The sequence below is a fragment of the Netta rufina genome, assembly GCF_964035555.1.
Source record: "Netta rufina genome assembly, chromosome: 3".
Classification (NCBI taxonomy): Eukaryota; Metazoa; Chordata; class Aves; order Anseriformes; family Anatidae; genus Netta; species Netta rufina.
The window spans coordinates 50344089-50363966 of record NC_140125.1 but is presented as its reverse complement, the minus strand read 5'-3'; the positions used below and the strand labels follow the sequence as shown (position 1 = coordinate 50363966).

Below are 19878 nucleotides of genomic sequence, written 5' to 3'. Positions count from 1 at the left end.
CTCCAGAAGCTGAGTCTCAAAACCCTGACATATCACAGAGGTGTGTGTCTCCATAAGCACTACCCTGCTGCTGCAGCAGGAGCTGCGGAGGTGGCAGGTGCTGGCGTGCCTTCACTTCTGCAGCCACCTGAAAGTTATAAGGGCCCTTTGCTCTTGGTGGCATCATCGGTAAAGCAGCACTGTGCCAGCTCCTGTTCCCTGTAGCAGCAGCTGGGCCCAGCTCTGTGCCACGGCTGTACCTGCAGCCTAGGAACCACTGAAAAACTGCAGCACAAGGAGACTGTGCCTGGGAAGAACATAATGTCTCCATTTTCAGGCTACCCGTGAGCCTACAGTAGCCGAGTTTTGGAAAGAATTGCTGTTTAATTCATAACTGCTGGACAAAAAGTTTCTGGTATTCTCCCTGGCATTGTCTGAGAGACAGCCTGACTGCGGATGTGGTCTAGAGCAGCAGTCCCTAAGCACTCCTCTTGTCCTCTGCTCTTGCTTTCAGCACCAGCATCCAAACATCCCAGTGCTGGCATAGCTGCACTTTGGAGACTTCACTGCTAATTGTATCCTTTCAAACATGGCCACAGCCTCTGTAGTCTATCAAACTCATTAAGGGTTATTGTCTGCAAGCTATAATCTTAATGTGGTTGCTTCGTCAAGGTGGTCTTGTGTGTGTCCTGTGATTTTCTGCCAATTCATGGGTCAATGAAAAGCTTATGTCATTTCCAGCTCCTGTTATAGTGTGATCAAAACTGTAAGTGTGCTGGATTGTGCTTGAGCTTGCTCCAGTCCAATCCCTACTGTATACACTTGTCACATTTCATTTAGTGTATTAGTAAAAAAAAAATGTGAATAAATGACACCTCTTCCCAGAGCTGGGGCTGGTTAGGAGACAAACCCAACTCCACAGAATATACACAAGCTGCTGAACATAATGTGAACCACATTGCAAGGGGATCCTAAGGACTACAGAGAGCATCTTCAACTTTAAGCCCTACAGCAGTGATTTTTCCAGCATGTTATTCATGGAGATCTGCTTAGAAAGCCAGACCCTTCGTGGCTCATCTTCCCCTTAGGCCTGAGCCATGTCCTAAGGCTCTGCTGCCTGCAGCTCCTCTTTGCCTTGCTTTTCATTTTCCAGCTTGTCTAACAGTCAAGTTCTGGACTTAAAAGCCAGTCTGGACTTATAAGTGTTTATAATTTTTGTATTTAGATCTCCAGAAGAGGAGGGATCACATGGGCAGGAAGAGATGCTGCTGAATGCCCCCAGGCTCCACGAGCACGCTCTGCAGAGGTGCTCGCTGCGGGGTGGCTGGAGCTGAATCTGCTGAGCATCAGGAGACTTAGACAAGTAGTACCAAGGTTTTCAGGAGTGTAGGGGAAGTGTGGCAGTAAATCAGCTACTGTCTGCATGCTTTCTTTCATGTAAAATCAGATGAAATGTATTTGGGGGGGTTGGGAGAACAAATACACTCCTGCTTGCTACAGAAATGAGCGGCAATTGAGCAGCCCAAAGGTCTGATTTTTTGTTTTGTTTGCTATAATTAAAAATAATAAAATCCTTCATGATAGTCCTGCCCAAGTCGTAAGAGTCACTGCTACTGGATACCCAGGAACACCAGAAACATTAAACTACTCAGAAAGCACAGAAATTCAGGGAAGGATGGCCCATGAGGGGCTGAAGTAGAAATCCAGGAGCTGACGTGCAGCTTGGGAGCAGCTCTGGCCGCTGGCAGTGCATGAGCAAGCCAGGGAAGAGCTGGCTGTGTTTGTGCAGCTCTTCCCTCAGCGCTAGGTGAGGGCTGTTCTGCTGCCCCTCTGCCCAGGCAAAGGCAGGTCTGGGGCAAAGTGGGTCCTTTTTACTTGGGAGTGGCTTTTGAAGTCAGAACTTGGAGATAAATCGTATTTTCTTTTCTTCTCTTTTGCCTGCAGAAGAAATAAGGAAAAGACATGTGAAGCTCTGGGTGGCAAAGAGCGTGATCCACTAAGCAATCCATATGCTCGCATTCGCTGAAAACTAAACGTAATGGTTATCTCATCACGGGCAGTTTTTCAGATGAGGTCAGATTGTTTCAAAGAGAGCAGGAAAAAAAAGTAATTTGGAGATCTTCTGTGGCCTTGCTGCAGCTGCATGGCTGTCTGAAAATCATATCAATGGTTGCATTAGTAACTTTGGCATTTCCTACTGTAAGAGCTGTTATTTTAGGTGCTTTCTGAAGTAATGTCTGGTTGTATAGCTGTATGTGTGGACTTGCCAACTTCTTCTAGAGACAGCCTCTTCTTGTCCTACCCTGTGCTGCATTGCCATCCCTTTCTGGCCAGGTCCTATAGACGCCCCAACTCAGGGCTCCTGAGCTCTGCCCAGGATTTAGCATCTCCATGGCCCTCTGTGGCCTTTCCCTGCTTGGAGGAACCACTTTTAGCTGCTCCCTTTCCAGCTTCTTCAATTCCTGCCCCACATATTTTTCTCTATCCATCTGCCTCCATCCTCTTTGCTCCCTTCCCTCTCCCAGTCTCTCCGTACTGGCAGTGAAGCACCAAGGCAGCCTGGTGAAGATAGTGACAAGACAGTTTTTCTTCTCAGGCCTTGCTGATGCGAAAGAGAGCTGCCCTACTCCATTGGGCCTGTGCTCCATGTCGTACCTGTGCACGTTTTCAGCATCTTCAAGGGTCTCAGGCAGAGTTTTTCCCTTGGTCTCAGGTAGGAGCAGAACCAAGCCACCTCCGATGAAAGCGATCACAGCTGCAGAGACAGAGCAAGGGCAGGAGTTGCAAGGGCAGTGCAACTTCTAAGTTGCTAATTAATTCTCATTTAGACACAGCTGCCCCAGTGATTGAATGAGGGCTCCTCAGAGTGGTAATAACACTTGATTTTTGTTTAAGTGATGCTTATTTTTCAGAGTAATTGCAGTCATCTCTGAGGGGCACTGGAGGCCTGGAAAGCCACCCTGGCCCATAGGTCCACAGACAGTCTGCCTCCCTTCTCCCTCGCTTTGCGTGTAGGAAACAGCTTTTGGCTCCGCTTGTTCAGCTGGCATGGGATGGGGGTGACACTAGCTAGCTGCCATCCCTACTTTTAGCTAATTCAGACATGAAAGAAATGTTACTAGCAGCCCTCCCAGCCCATTTTGCCTTCTGTTTAGTTTTTGACCCTGCCATGTCTGATATGCATCTATATACACACAGGTGTGCGTGCATTTTACTCGACGCTTGTTTTACAGGAGGGAAATAGGACTTCAGACTCACTGATCTAGGCTGTGGCAAACCAACAGGCCTTGTAGCTCTTACCAAAGACAACCAGGGGCAGCTCGTGCCAGAGCTCTGCAAATCTGTACACGATGAAGGGTGTTATGATCCCACCGAGGTCGCACATGGACGAGCAGGCCAGCACCCCCAGGTTCCTGGAAAGGATGCAGACAAGGCTTTGGGCTAAAGCTCATTAACACCTCTCCCCTAGTATACGGCTGGTTTTGCACAGCTTTCTTGTGAGCTTTTAATTTTAAATGATGCTTCTGTCATTTGACAGATGATCTGTAAAGCTGATCCTTAAGCTCCCAGGATTCTTCTTTTTCCACTGTAGGCATTTCTGAGGTCTTTACAGTAGACTCAAGTGGATACATGGGAACACCTGCTGCTTTTAGTCCCTAACAGAAGATGGTGCACTTACCTGAGAAAAGTGGGATACAGCTCAGGGTTTACCAAGCAAACCATTTCATAGCACATGGTAATCCCCATCCTGCCCAGGCAAGCTGCGGTCATTTTAAGCCAATAAAGAGCTGGAAAGATATTATGCACATTTACGTTGGAATATAAAACTGCATTCTTTCTTAACTTAAAATAGCATTAAAGATTTAATTTTAGAAAAAAGTAATTATAGTGGTATGAAATGTCATGAAGACAGCACGTGACTGTGTTCTGTTTCATTCATTAAAGAAATAACATGATTGTCTTGTGATTCAAGCAAATAACTGGGATTTAAAACTGTCAAAGAGAAGAGATGTCAATAATACAAAGTAATTTGGTTAGTCCAGAGTATTAACCAAAAGCTTATACAAAGCCACCCTTTCCTGCTTGCAATAAAACTAAACAGAGCACAGCTGCTTTTTCTTTTCTTTTTTTTTTCTTTTCTTTTTTTTTTTTTTAATTGAAGCATTGAAATCTTTGAAATTAACATTGATATCGGTTAATTTGCAAGATACTCTGTACTTCTGCACAGAGACTTCTCATGGCTTTCAGACAGGGACAAGCTTGTGCTGTCCCCCTCTCTTGGTGTGTGCTCTCAATTGCTTTCACACCTGGATATACAAATGCCTGCTGCCAACAAATGAGTATCCCAGCCCTGCACTGGGTGTCAGTCCAGGACACTGCTGTGTTCTCCATGGGTTCTTTGATCCCAACCTGACCTTAGGTTGTGTTTTCGGCCATTTCAGCAAATAGTACATATGCAGCACTGAGTTTCTCCCTCATCTACCCAGCTGAGGGATGCATCCAGCCCTGGGCAGCATTTAACCAGTTGATAGCTGCTGCTAACCCCTTCCTCAGACCCTCTCTAGAGCCATACCACTGGCTGCTGCTCCATGTGATTGGCATTGACTGCAGCTATGGGCAGCAGCTGTGGGCTTCCACCTCAGCCAAGCACATCGGACCCGTCTGTGCCTCTGCAGTCCCTAGCCACTTGTTAAAGTGTCTACTGTCTGAATGCATTGCTTTTTTTTGCCTGTGACATTTTTCCATAACACTTTGTGGTTTTTGTCCTTGTCCTTCCGTGAACTGTAACTTCTGTGGTTTCAGCCTAATTATACTCCATAAAGAGAAAGAAAAGATGTTTCTTTCAGTTGCCCTCGAGGGACACATTCTCCTTGCAGAGAATGCCCAGCTGAATACACACCAAGTGCCTGTCACCGTGGTTGCTCAACATCCTACACTGATGGCAGCAGCACTGCAGAAAGCACTTACTGTATCCAGATAGTGTCTAAGTATGTGTGTGCACCCCTACATTTTTCCTTGTTAGAAGCAGAAAACAGGGATTTGGGGTTGAACACCCAGAACTGTGCATTTAAATCCAAATTAGCTTTTTTTTGTCTAGCTTTTGCAAGGTAGACAAAAATCGTAGACTTAACATGGCATGCCTTGGGTCTAGCACCTGCAGACTTGCTATCTGATTTGATGCCATTTTGGAAACGTTCATTTCTTTTCTCATGCCTCTCATTAGCTGGTGTAAATGGTGGTGCTGGGACATACATGAGCTTTTACAGTATTTGTCTTCGCTGGATCACAACACTGACATGGTGTAGGTTCACAAAGATTGCTTTCTGTTTCCAGAGAAATAATAAGGAGATAGGGAGAGAACTCATTGACCAAGGAGGTCTGAACGACTCACTGTCTGGGACTAAAGCTGTAACAAGGCAGGCACCACCCGTCAGCACATTTGCTACAGCCCACGGGTAGCGACGACCGATGCGATCCACTGTCAGCAAGAGGATGAAGGCAGCTGGGAACTCAACAAGGGCAGAATAGAGGAAATCCAGGTAGATGTTCCCACTGGCTATTCCCATGTGCATGATGAGCCCCTGGTACAGGACGGAGCTCATGAACCTAGGCAGAGAACAGGGTACGGTTGAAGACCAACTCTTTGGGAGAGGGTTTGTGCAAAGAACTCAGATTTGCAGCTGGTCAGGAGCAAAACAGGCTTAAATCAATGATGCCAATTTAAGGCACTGAATATACCTCCATCTGGGCTGCAAATCCATTTCCTTACCAACTGTACATCAAAATGCATGTATGCTTTCTTATCTGAGGTGTCCTGACCAGGTCTAGAAATGAAGGTTTCAGCTTTTCTCCATCGTCATCCTCAGATTTGAGATACTGGGAACACAAGCAAGAGAAGGATAAGAGATTAGAGTGGGCAGGGGAGAGGGTGGTGACCACTGCAAGGATATTTTCCTCTAGATTAATGGGAAAATGAGGGGTTTGATTTGTCAGTTATGAAACTGAAGGGAAATTAACTTCCCCAAAGTGTTTTAGGGAAAGGAAACATGAATATTTATGTAGACAGTCCTCATGTCCGTGCAGCCACATGTATGAGGCTGTCGCATGGCATGAAGCAGGAATTTAAACAACAATGAATGAGGATGTCTTGTACTGTTCAGTCATGAGACTGGGAGAGTTTACAGTGTGTTGATTGGTACTAATTAGAGGAAGAACGTTCCTTGCCTGCTGGCTACTTTTGCAAGCCTCTTCTCTCAAACATGCTCTGTTAGGGTCCTTGGCAGTCAAAGAGAAGAACTTGTTTTACTTTAGGGATCTGCTGTCCTTCTGGTCACTGAGCTGCTCCCTGCTCTAAGCCCTAAGCAATCTTAAACTCAGAACACTGTTAGTCCTGAGCTTTGCATACATGTTTGCAGCAAACACAGTGCAGTCACCTGGAACGAGAGAGGTAGCTGCTTCTTATTTCCCTTGGCAATGCGCTTAATAACTTCCATGGCTTTATCATTTTGCTTCTGAGTTATCAGCCACCTGGGGGACTCAGACAGACACCTGCAACACATAAGAATGACATCTATGAGGCAGGAAAATGCATTTTTTCTGTTAGAAGTAAAATGAAAATGGAACTGAATTTCTCATGCTAGGATCCTATGGTATGTTGAATACCTGTGAGCAGTCTTGAATTCAATGATATTTGTGGCTGTCAGTGATTGTATTCTGATTTGGGCTCCACTTGGATGATGACATGGCCTGATCTTTTTTTCTAATTATTATTATTATTTTTTTAATGTTAAGACCAGTTTGTGACAGTTTGGAAACATTCCTCTAAGATAGATTGTGTGATATGTTTTAGAAATGACTCGCAGCCTGTAGGTGCTAAAACAACATCTGCAAAACTGATCCTTAAGCTCTTCCATGTTAAAAATAAACTTTAGAAAAAATAATTAAACCAAATCTGTTCCTCAATCTGGTTCTGATAATTTCTAGGGAAAATTGACATTTTTTTTTCTTTTTTTTTTACAAATAGTTAACTAGATGGTGTTAAAGACAAAGCAAATTTAATTAATGATTAAAAGATCCCACTTTTCACAGTACCTAGAAGTACTTTTTGAAAGCTGATGATTTCTTATTTTGTGATGGGTGGCAAGGCCTCCAAACACAGACACATTACTGTGTGTTGCAGGTAGTCCCTTGCTCTCAGGTGGCTCATGCTAAACCCCTGGGCAGGGTGAACAGAATGACCAAAAAATGCCAGATCTAGTCTTGGAAGTCCTACCAAAGGCAACGGTCCTCTGCAAAGCAGCTTCAGCTTCCAGGTGCATTCTCCATCTTTTATCTGCTCGGCTTGGGGTTGCTGGGAGCTGCAACACTTACCAATAGTATAGTAGGAAGAGGAAATTGGGCAGGGTGACGGCGAGCTGAAGCCACCTCCAGTGCTGGAGCACGTAGGCCACAGCAGTGAAGATGAGCAGCCCCATGGTGAAGGCCAGCTGGTAGATAACGCCCACGGTCTTCCGGAAGCTTAAGCCAACAAATTCCGCAGCTGCAAAAATAATGTTACGTGAAACACAGGGGAAATGCGTGGGGCTGGGGAGCTGGGGAAATTGAGCTGCCACTGGCTGCACAATGCGGAGCCCCTGCGGCTTGGTGTGGGGGTATGGATATGGAAGGTAAAACACAGCAGGATGTGGTATGGGCTGTGGGTTTGGCACAGGAGCTGGTCTTTGCCACTGCTCTGAGTAAGTATGGTCTGAGGAAGTATGGTTTGCACTGTTTGGAGGTTGCCACAGCTGGGGCTGCCCATGAAGCCTCCACCGTCCAGCTGGGGACTTTGTCCCTGCCTCCAGGGGTGTCAGGGCTCACCCATAACATGTGCAAAGACAGCCTTCTCCCTCCCTCCCCTCCTGGCTGAGGACTATCTGGGAACGCCTGCTGGCAGCCCCGTGCCCCCGCCTCACCCCGCTGGGCTGCAGCAAAAGCCATTTTGGCACAACATCTGCGAAACATGAATGTTGTCTCTCAACAACAGCACTGCTGCTGCTGCCTTTCCTGGAAACGTGGGTATCTCTGCAGCATTTCCAGTTCTTGTCTCTAGACTTTGTTCTCCATTTTGACATGTGACTCTTCAGGTACGAACACTCCCTAGTTTCTATGGCCACCTCCCAGTTATTACTCATATATGTACAAGCTGAAGCAAGCTTTCCAGGAATATGAGTAGGCTCGATAACAAAGTCTGCAGGCCTGTAAATCCTCAGACAGACATCTCACAAAACAAAACACAGCTTGGCTCATAGACACCCGCTTTTGGCAGTAAATAACACACGGTCCCTGTCTGCTCTTGCTATACACAGATCCCTAAAATACTGGGGGCCCAAGGTGAGGTGAGCCCTGCTGCTAAACTGGGGGGTCATGGCCGGAGGGTGCAGTTGTGAGGTGCTGTAACTAACTCAGGACGTAGCCGGTCAGCCAGCCCCCCTTGCTGACCAGTCCCTGGACCAGACGGAAGACCACCGCCCACGTGTAGCTGGGTGCAAAGGCCACGAGAACCCCTGAGACTGAATTGATGAGGACTGTGATCAGGAGGCACAGCTTGCGGCCAAACCTGCAGAAGGAAAGAAGAAGAAATAAAGGGAAAAAAGGCTCATCTCGTGGCTGCACAAAACCCCAGCTGAATGGCGGAGGCATTCCTCATGGCATTCCTCATTACTTGTTGGAATAACAAGTGCTTTCTTCTGGCAGCTCTAATTCCAGGTGGTTTCTTAGGTACAAGGAGAGTAAAGGCTTACTAGCACCTGAAGTCCTGACCTGAGCAGTAATTTATTGTTTTCTCATCTACTCAGTGATGTTTTTAAGGAGCTGACCTTCCCTTCCCAAGGCACTTCCCTGTCCCTTTCCTCTCGTTTACCTTACCCTGACTGGGCCCTCCCAGGGAACAGACCTGTGGAGGACAGCCCAGGTGCGAGGCACTCAACCAAGCAGCCACCGTGCTTGCTTAGAAATGTCATTGCCACAGCAGTCTGAGCACTGGTATCTAGCTGATGGTGTGCAGAGTGGTCCAGTCCAGAAGCAAGACTTAGTAGAAAGGACAGGGACCGTATCTCTTCAGAGATATGGTTGAAAAGGGGAGCAACCACATGAGGGCTTCAGGACCATTTCTAGGCACTGGAAAGTGAGAATTCATGACAGCACGATGCTCATCAGTGGGAGGAATGGGAGCATGTAGGAGCCACCATCTTTGTTTTAGTTTGCTTTGTATTATTCCTGAGCTCTGGTAGTCTTCTAGTTTGCACAGGCTGGTGATGGATGCCAGCAGTCCATGTGGTGCTTGGGCAGAAAGCAAGTGCAACCTGCTTTGGCCAGGCTCCCCTGCTCACCCACCACGCAGGCAGGGCTGGATGGAAAAACAAATGGTGTGAAGAAGCTGGAGATGGTCCCTGTCCCCCTTCTCCCCGCCTTTTTTTGAGTAGTGGTCTGGATATACTCTTCCCTTTACAGCATTTTTCATCTTGATGGAAATGGAAGTTCAGGGAACTTTTCCCATCCTTTTTTTTTTTTTTTTTTTTTTTTTTTTTCAGCTCATAACTTATTTCTGGTTAATGACTTAGTTAATGAGTTCAAGAAATGCTCTGATGTAGCTCTTCAGCCCATCTTTCAAAGCTGCAATAGTTTTCATGTGTATATTGTTTGATAACTGTTATCTTTACATATTTTCTCAATAACCTTTGCTACATGCTGAGCTTTTCTTGAAGGGGGTCTTGTACATCCCTGTTATTTGTCATTCCCTGTGTCACAGTGACTCACAGATAGTCAGGAATAGATTGTTTCCAAAAGAAACAAGCTTGCTAGAGCACTGGGAAGGCATTTGTTCTCTAGCAGACAGAGACAAATATTCACTTAGAAGTATGATTTATAAAAAACATTAAATTTGTCAATGTCCACTGACAAAAATAGCGTGATAATAAATACCAGCCAAAATAAATGTCTTTAGTTCTCCGCAATAACATGGGCATATCAAATCTCTCATACTTTCCTTCTCTCCTTTTGTCTGACATACAGACATTTTTGACTCTGTCTTAAAAGCCGGCTAAAGAGAGCCTTATCAGACCACGAGAGAACCCTCTCCTGAGAAGACCTTTTCCCAGAGCCCTGGCAATGAATGACAGATGTGCAAACGCTGCATCTTAGCACTGACCTCAGCAGCTGCCTCAGGAAACAGGGGTGCCCTTTCCAAGACACCCATGCCTGGAAGTGTGCCCAGAGACTGATGAAGCAAATGAGAAGGTCTAATCCCTTTGGGAGAAGCATAGTTCAGATTTGAGAAGAGCTGATGAAACCTCCCTTTGAAGTACCTAAAATGTTGTCAGGAGTTGTCCTGAGTATATCATGTTGCAGCAACCTAAAGCACAGGAAAAACAGCACTCCATATGCATGCCTGATTTCTGATGAGGAAAGAATGGACATTTCAAACACAAAACTTGGGCCTCTTTCCCATTCCATCTAATAAAATGGAATCTTCTGGAGTTGTTTTTGCCCTAAGCATAACTTTCTATGGGTATGAGATTTTGTTGAGCTCTTGGGTGCTTGTATTGATTTAGGACCCCAGAGAACTGGGAGAGAGTGCCAATGAGTAGAACGGCAGAAACCCCCTCAGCACTTGCATTATCTTAACATCAACAATATCCTACTCGTCTTCTCATACTTTTGCCTGATAATAAGACATGGTAAAAAGAGTCTTCAGCATTTTGACACAGAAAAGCATTTCAGATAAAATTGAATATAAATGGGATTGAGGTTTCTGGTTTCCATTGGTTCACATAGCTATACGCTGCCAAGAAACGCCTTCGCTAGTTAATGTTATTGCTTAGTCCATCTCTGTCCCGGAAAGGGAATTTAAAGAGTAGCTCCTCTGATGGCCACAGGATCTGCTTACTGCTGTTTCATGTCCTATCATTCCTGGAAGAATGGCTGCTACATATCTTGTCCTTTGCTCCCATAAGCTGTGCCTTATTATCAAAGCATCAGTTCTGGGAAAAAGGATGGAATACTTTCAAGTATGAAAGCCTGGAAAACTGGACAGAGAACAAGAGCTCTGATTTCAGAGAAGATTGTAGTTTTACTGCAAATTTTTGGTGCAAAAAGAAAACAATATTTTTCAAAATGTGTGAAGAAAAGCAAAAAAATAGCCTGAGAATGTGAACCTTTATCCTTCAAATCAGACAACGGACTCTAGCCCAGGCCTGAAGACTGGACATTGGGTCTTTATGGTAATTCTGCAACCATATGATGTGTTTCACCTGAGAAAGCTATCTGCCACAGGGGTAGCAGCACACAAGAGGTGGCCAGAAAGAGTTATTTTGATAAATTAGGATCTTCTGATGAAAAATCTATTTAAGCATAGAGCTTTCAATGTGCTCTGGTTCACAGACAGTAAGATAATGGTTTTCTGCAGACTGAAAAGTGGTCTGTCCTACCTATGCATAGATGCATTTCTTCATAAGCATGTTCATCCCTGTCAGGGGACAGCATGGGGGTAGCAGCTTTTTCCACAAAAATGGTGCTCACGGCCTAACCAAAGATGTGTTTGCATACAACAAAACATGATGTGGGACCAGCAAGACACACAGTCCCATCCTTGTTGTGAGACACTCTACAGAACTGCTATGAGTGAGAGTGGTGCAACTTCCTGTTGTTTTCCTCTCTGCTTGGAGAAGGAAGAAAAGTGAAAAGAAGGGAGCTGTGGCAATATCTGTTCAGCAAAGTTGATTTTGGGGCCAGCTCAGCATGGAAGGAAAGGCTGTAGACATCAGCACTCTCATAAATTCTGAGAATTCAAGAAAAAAGAAAACACAAAAACATTTCTGCAAGATGGACTGGCAATGCTAGAGAAGGAAGCCTTTGTCTCATTGTTCAGCCCGCATTACCTTCACCTCTCCAAATTCCAGTCTCTCTTACTGTTGTGCTAAAAAATGCATCAAAGAAGAACAGGAAGGTCAGTGACAAACCATAAAATTTGTTTTGAGTATAACCTGAAAACAAAACAAAAAAAAAGTGAGCAGATATATGGCACAATGACATTTATCTCGGAAAAGAGAATGTGAGGGGTAATAAAATCTAGACCCAACTATATACAGCCAGCTGAGAAAAGGATGGATCAAAGAAAATTTAGGAAGGAACAACTATTTCTATTTCTGCATTTGACAAAACCACTTCTATTTTAAATCTGATTTGTGGCCAGCTGGATAGTGTTAAAACTAACGTGAAAAAAATTTATTACAAGATAGGCAAATAAATCTTGGTGTGGGAGTTACAATTTCATTTCAAACTCTGAGCTCCCATTGCAGTTTGCCACTGGAAAAGAAAACAAAATCTCTTCACTCCTAAGTATGCAAATTCCACACAAACCACTGGGCGAGTGAACGCCGTGACATTTCCATGAATTCCTGGATCACAACAGCCTTTGAAATCAAGGGCTTAGGAACCACGATCCACCCCTTTGTACATGACACGTGAGCTTTTTGAACCAAGTTCTGCGTGCACTCATTTCCTCCTTGAATCATACATGTAATTCAGTGACATGCAGAAAACACGACCAGAGGCAGCAGTTCATCTTACACCTGCCTGCACGCTACCTACCTGTCTGCCATGTAGCCGATGACCATGGAGCCAATAAAAAATCCAGCATTTACACATGACTGAAAGAGGTCAAGCTTCCAGGAGTCCTCGCACACCAGGTTAAACTGCAAGGGCAAGCGCAGTTAGAAGAATGGGAATATTCAACACAAACCATGGCTTGTCAAGGATGGGTAATGGAAAGAAACCAATGGGAAAAAAATGAAAAGAAAACAACAACAAAAAAAAACTGAAAAAGAAACTATCTAATCTCTTATAAATAACATCTGCAAGGCTTGTAGAGATTATCCCAGACTTGCAGAAAAGTTACACCCTGGAAAATGATTATGCAATGACACATAAAGGGAGTGAGAAAGGCAGAGACTCTTCGAACGAACAAATGAAAAAGCTCAGAAAAATCCCACCCTCTCCTCCCCCACATCTGCTTGAAATCTGGAGGACACTTGCAGCACCATTTCCTTCATGGATGTCAAAGCCTGCTCCTAATCATGCATCATCGCACTGTGTGGAAGCGGTGCAGGGCATGAGAGGTGGTGGGGCTGCCGCCGGACCAGTGGAGGTCTGTGTATACAGGGACTATAGGCTCCATCTGTGGCTCTGCTCTGCCCTTGGGTGACACTGCTTGTGGGTGAGGAGATGTTTTCTCAGCCCTGGCCAAAATGAATGAGTTGCAGCAGCTGGGAGAAGCCAGGCAGTTGGCCAGATGTAATTTTCATAAAGGTCAAAGAGGAGTCTTTAGTAAATCCCTGAGCTCCTTTTTGGAACCTTCATCAAGGCTTGTGTGTGGCAGGGGAAGAGGCCCCCGCATAGCTGAGATCTGCCAGCTGGAGTCTTTCTTTTGTGGCTTTGCAGCACCTTGAAGCACGCTGCCATGAGCCCTGCCGGGGCGAGCCAAGAATATGTCTGTCCCACTCCTCACTAGCACCAGCAAAAAGCCCAGGCTTTGACTGACTCTCACTGCACTGAAAGGGAGCTCTGTAACCTCCTTCTGATTTACAACTGGCAGGCTGCCAACCCGCACCCAAGGGAGAGGGGAAGAACTTCTCTACAGCAGTGGTTTCTTTAGGGAGACAGGAATCGTACTGCTTTTTTTTTTTTTTTTTTTTTTTTTTACCTCAATGATTCCTCCAAAGAGGAGGAACTCAGACATTGCAGCCTCCAGGACAATCACCTGTTTTTAAAACAAGGTTCAGCATGTAGGATGCTCTGGAGAAGCAAAGTTCACAGCTGCTGTGCACCTCTTAACCTGCAGAAGCAATCTGCACCATTTGGTGGGATAAAAGTAAAAATTTATTTTTATGATTTATGGAAATACTAAATCACGTGTAACCAGAATTCAGCTTGGAAACCTTATTTCACCTCCTCTTTCTAACCTGAGTGAGTTTAAGGTAGGCAGACAAGAGTGATCATGTCAGATGAGCCGTGCCTTACCTCAGTGACGAGCGAGGTCCCCGGGTAGTCGTAGAGCCACCCGTCCTGGCAGGGGCTGAGGGGGACAGAGCTCCGGTTGCCCGCGAGGCTGCCCAGGGGGTCGGTGCAGCTGAGGCCCGTCGCATTCCAGTCCACGTCGTACCTCCTGCAGCGGCTGCCGAAAGCGGTCCCGTGGCCGCCCCACTCGGGCACGGTGTGGTTCAGCTGCTCCGCCAGGCTCCAGCCACAGCGTTGGCTCAGCTCCGCCACGCCGGGGCTGAAGCAGCGGTGCTCGGGGGTGAACCCGAAGAAGACGACACCCACGTAGATGGGAGTGAAGGCGGCGGAAAGCAAACACAGGATGAAAAAGGTTTGCTTTTGGAACCTGCCAAATTCGCCGATCTCCTCTAAAATGTCATCCAGGGTTGGCATCTTTCTCTGCTGCAGCTCATTAAAATACCTAACTGTGGCTTTTCACAGCTTTTGCCTTTGCTGTGAGCTTAAATCACTGCTGAAGTGTTTGTTCAAAACCCACAAACCAATAATTAAAGAACATGGTCAATCGTCAAGCCATGCATTGCAACCTTTGTCTCTCAAATGCCCCTTCTAAACAAACTTTGGTTCTCATGTTTTGGCCTTCTTTTGTTGCTTTATTTTGTATGTGGCAGGCTTGAAATACAAGAGTTGGTGTCCTACATTATGGCCATTTCAAGTCATTGACAGTCTGTCAGTGCACAGTATGGGGCAGGCAATGATTCCTTTGTCCAGCGTTTTCCATTTAACAGAGATCATAAATATTTCTAAAGCAATGTCATTCTCTCCTCTGTATATGAGCAACTGAAAGACCTGAGCATGCGCTTAAGGAATGGAGGCATCTTTGGTCTGTTTTGCTGTGTGGGATGATTTCTATTGTGTTCCCATAACTGCGGTTACATAAGGTCCTTTCATGTTGTTCCCCATTTGCTTCCCCTGTAAAAATTAGCTTTTGTCAAGTAATGTAAGAAGTGATGGGGAACTGGAAAAGATTCAGTGCATCAGAGGTGTGGATTTGAACAAAAACATCTGTGGGCAAAGGCTTTGTTTTTTTAAAGAATAATTCTTCCTGTAAATGTTCTGAAGACAGTTTTTATTGTCGCTCTTTTCCAGCCAAAATGAAATGACTTTGCAGCTTGCTCAGTGCTTCTGAAGGGAATCCCTGGGCAGGTGGGTGTCACAGAGTTAATGCCTCTCCCAGGGACACTCAGTGACCTCCCTGAGATTTACGAGGCACAAAACTAAACGAACTTTGGAGGAAAACAGAAGTGATAAGTAATGTGATATTTTAAAGGACTATTAATAACAAGCCCTGCTGAACTGCTATGACAGTCATACCTAGGAACTGTCGTGAATCATGAAAGGGACTGCTGCTTTGCAATAAACATCTTTTACCGTTAAGAAAGGAGCAGACCTTTGACCGTTTACAATGAAACTGTTCAGCTATCTCTGTTCAAGTCTGTTTTACATTAGAAGCAGGGAACAGGCTATTCCCTTTGTGAATGCTCCAGGTCAGTGACAGGACCTCGCTGCACAAGCATCCTTCAGACCTTACTCCCACCTGCACACACACGACTCAGCAGTGCATGTATCTGGCGTGTTCATTCTTAGCTAAAATTTGGGTCAGCCAAAGCTTAATTAATTGCAGCAAGAAGCGCATAAAGCATCCTGGATATGCACTTTACTCCCTTTCCTGATTCTGTCCAGTGTAGTTTCACAATGGAGGATACAAGACTGATACAATTACAGGGTCCAATGCCAGTTTTTCTGCCAGAAGGTTGTGTCTCCACTTTTAAGGTACATTGATGTTCCTTCTCTGGGAAAATGTCTTAGGCCATCTCTTGTATTGCCAGTAAGCTACTGAGTAGCTGCGGATATTTAATGGGATCCAGAAGATTTTGTTATCGATATCTGAGCTGCCCTTGAATGTCATAGCAAGACTCTCTCCTGTGTACAGTGACACCAGTCTTAGGGGAACTGAGTAGTTTTCCCTAAAAAACATTGCGTTAACCCTTCCTCATGTGCTGGTTCCTCAGTGACCACTTTGGAAAGCAGTTTCTGTGAAGAAAGTCCATTTGGTTCAGCTTTGCTCCCTGGCCAAGGGCACAGCTCAGTCTGGATGGTTCCATCCTCCTGGACTTGTCTATCTGCAGGGGATTCACCCAGCAGCTCAGCGGGGCTCAGTGTGCCCGTCAGTGTCTGTGCTGGTATGACAAGGGCTGAGGGGATGGAGCGGGCATGCCCTGGCTACGGCACTTTCCCTCAGTACACCCTCAGTGGTTCATCCTGCCAACATAATGGCATGTCACTCTCATCACCTGAGAATACTCGAGTCTGTCTGTCTGGTCACTTTAAGGTGTTTTGCAGACAGACTCTTTCAGTTTTGAGGGGATCGGAGCAGGGAGCAAGCATGCATGCAGTTCTGCTGCTGGATACGAGTGCATGCAAACAGAGGCAGCATGATAGCTTGTCAGGGTGACATCTTTATTCCAAGAACCTAAACAGGATTGTATATGGGCTCTATTGATGCACAATGTGTAACATCAGCGAGAGGAGCAAGGTGAACAAAGCCCAAGCTGCTCTGCTAGCAAAGGCTGGCTGAGCCTCCAGCAGAAGAACCATGTTGCCCTGCAGTGGCAGGTCCATGAAACGAACCATCAGCTGTGACAACTTTACTGTGTATAATCAGTAATCTCTTCAGTTTAAGCAGTGAAACATTACCTTGCCTGCTTTACAATCAGCCTTCCAAAAGATGTGTTAAGTGTTCCTGTACTCTGACCTTCCTGAGCTTTAGAGGTATGCTCACAGGGCTGGGTGAAATGGAAATGAAGCAAAGGCTAAAATTATGTTCTAAAAAAATATGGATACAAATGCAAGGCAGGTCTAATTTATCCATAATAATAATGCATACTGATAATTACAGCATATACATGTATAAATAACACTTTGCTACCAAACAATAGTCCTGACTTTCAAAGATCTGAAAGCATCTTCTTACTCCTGAAGACCAAGAAACTAAGGCAGAGAGATATAACAGGCTAGCTCTTCTGAGAGCTTAGTTTTCAGGTCTTCAAGGCTAAAATGATTTACTAGACGTGCGCTGGACATTTCCGCTGAGGTGTCTCCTGAGGTGTTCTAAAAGTCTTGCATGAGTAATCATTGCTGCACTGAATTCCTTCTCGTGAGTCACTCTGTCATCCACATCAGGTAGTAATGATTTTGGTGAGGCATTTTGCTGTATGTGTAGGCCTTATCACAACTCTCTTTCCTGTGAGTATACCAAGGATGTAAGCATTTAACAGTGAGCTATAGGCATGGTACCAGTTGCGTGTCACAATCACACGCTGCCATAGACCTAAGGAGGGAATCCCACATTCATAGGAAAGCCTTGGAGAGTTGCCGCAAGCCTCCAAACAAATGGTGAGCTGTACTCCTGCTGGGGTTCACAGCCTGAACACTAGGGTGCGGATACACGAGGCAGGGAGAGCCAGTCTGAGCTGTTGATGTGAAGGTCCCCAACACTCCCCATCCCTTTTCCATGCCCAGTTCTGGCACTTGTGGTCCCTGTGCTCTATGAGTGGAGCCGACTCGTGAACTAGGCATAGGCTGATCCTTGCTGTCCTTGCAGTTTTGCCCTGCAGGGCTCAGCAAAGGGCTGAGAAGGGGCAGAGTCAGTGCAAGGGAAGGGTCAGGACCACACGGCTGGGAGCTGCCAAGAGAGGGAGGCTGGGATCAGGAGGAGAGAAGCAGAATGTCCTCCTTGTGATGAAATAGCTTCAGCTTTCAGCAGGGCTTCACCTCAGCTAACTTCAGCCATGCAAATGCTGGGCATCTGGTCTGAGCTAGATGTCTATGCCTGTTGCCCAGGATGCTCCAGGTATCTCCAGACATCTATATCCAGATGTCTAACAGGAGGCTCAGTGGTGGCTGACAGCAGAGGTCAGCACCCACAGCTATCAGTAGCAGCTGGAGCACCAAGCAGCGTGTATTTAATCCAGATGAGGTGCTGACACATGCAGGCATGTCTGGCAAATTAACCAGGGCATGAAGCACTGAACTCACCAGTGGGGCTGCGCTGTTACACTGACTGTGGGCATCCAGGCAGCACCTGCCCTGGCCTGACTCCTGCTGGGAGAAAGGTGCGTGTCAAAAATGGTTTAGCAAGTTTGGGCTGCCCAGGAGTCTGTAGTCCACCGGTTCCTGGCATAATGGGATCTCGATTTTTCAGACCCAGCAGTGGGAGCTACGTATCTAAAAGCTAGGAGCTGGCTATAGAGGGAGCCTACACACTTTGTTTTAGGCTGCTTAAGTTATTAGAAGCAACACGTGTTTGCACTTGGTATTTATTTACACCATGAGAATATATTTTATAACTTGGAGAAACAAAGTGTACCTTACGGTTGGCTCATGCACTAACAACATATTTTTCTTAGATGATAATCACACTATATCTGGCAAACTCCTCTAGCTTTTCATTATTTGCCTTTAGATCCAAAAGTCACAGCTTGAGCTCATTTCCTCATTGAACACTAATTACCACCTAGTATTGTGCAACATGGGAGTAGCTCTGCCAGTGACAAAGACAACTCAGCACCCAGTACTCACTCTTTGTCATCTGCTGCAGCATGGAGCATGACGTGTTGCTGGAGTTTGCTCTCTGCACGTAGCACTTGTGCACTTGTGCATGGACATGGCTTTTGCCAGGGCTGGGAACGCTCCTGAGCTACTCTGCCACCAGCACTAGGGTGCATGGGCCACCTGTGGTTGGGTGGAGGGATGCTTGTGCTGCGCCGGGGAGAGGGAAGCAGCCCTAGGGCATTGTGAACCCATGCCATGGGGTCCTGTTGCTTTGCCCTGACTCACCAAGGAGATGGCAAGGTCATCCTGCAATGCACCTGGGGTGTGTGCAGCCACTCTTATCAAGAGGGGCAGTGATAAAAGGTTACTGAGGGGAGCAAAGGAGCCCAGACAGCGCTGCAACTACTGGTACAGAGTCTGGAGGGAGTGCTTAGCACTGGAGGAAAAATACATGTTTTTTCTTTAGATGGTGTGATTGTTTTTTTTTCCTCACAACTACCTGCCTATCTAGTCACACAATTTCTGCACATGCCTGGAGCATGGGCTGTCTGCAGTTATCCTCATGTTTCAACCCATCCTGTCATCCACAGGACACAGGTCCTGGAGCTTCAGCCTCATGGTGAGCATCCATTTATGGCTGGAAATTACAAGTCCCTTCCCCAAAGGGCTTGCAGTCTAAATCTCAGTTCTATTTCCCTTGTGTATGAGAACTGCTGGCACCTGCTCTAAAGGGAGCAGGACTTGGCATGAGACGAGCAGTGCAAACACTACAGGAAATATTACAAAAATAGATCCTACACAAGAAACTTGATAAACAAGTGAGGATGGAGTGAACCTGGGGAGACTGCAACGTAACATACGTTTTTGCTGGTGGCAAAGGTAGCTTGCACCACTTGTACTGTCAGAGGCAATGTGCTGGGTAATTGCACCCTTTGGTCCACAGCATGCTGAGGCAGCACCTTTCTCACAGTTCTCAGCCTGGGCGTCATTACTGCTGGGTAATTTAAACACATTTATTCCTTCTCTCCTTCCTGTAAGAAGGAAGAGGAGGATTAAATAGGTTTCAGACGAAGTATAGCCCAAAGGAAGCATGTGAATTTGTAAGTGAAGAGAAAAAACATAGGAGAAAGCAAACAGCGGCAATGTAGCAAATGGGTTTGCTGTCAGGAGAGCCAAAGGATACATTTCTACAAGGGCTGAGAACTGGCCCTGTTGAGCAAGACTTAAATACACAGTCAATTGCAAGCATTT

General features: G+C 45.9%; 1 protein-coding gene across 1 annotated transcript; it reads right to left on the bottom strand.

The window, feature by feature from the left end:
• Positions 1-1850: 1850 nt before the first annotated feature.
• On the bottom strand, positions 1851-14448 carry LOC311207624 (solute carrier family 22 member 2-like; the record flags this gene model as incomplete). Its single annotated transcript, XM_084283759.1, has 11 exons — positions 1851-1917; positions 2635-2734; positions 3280-3392; positions 3659-3767; positions 5372-5586; positions 5750-5856; positions 6414-6528; positions 7351-7519; positions 8424-8578; positions 12610-12713; positions 14038-14448. 11 exons carry the CDS (start codon positions 14446-14448, stop codon positions 1851-1853), a joined length of 1665 nt encoding a protein of 554 aa, XP_084139885.1.
• Between the last annotated feature and the right edge of the window lie 5430 nt (positions 14449-19878).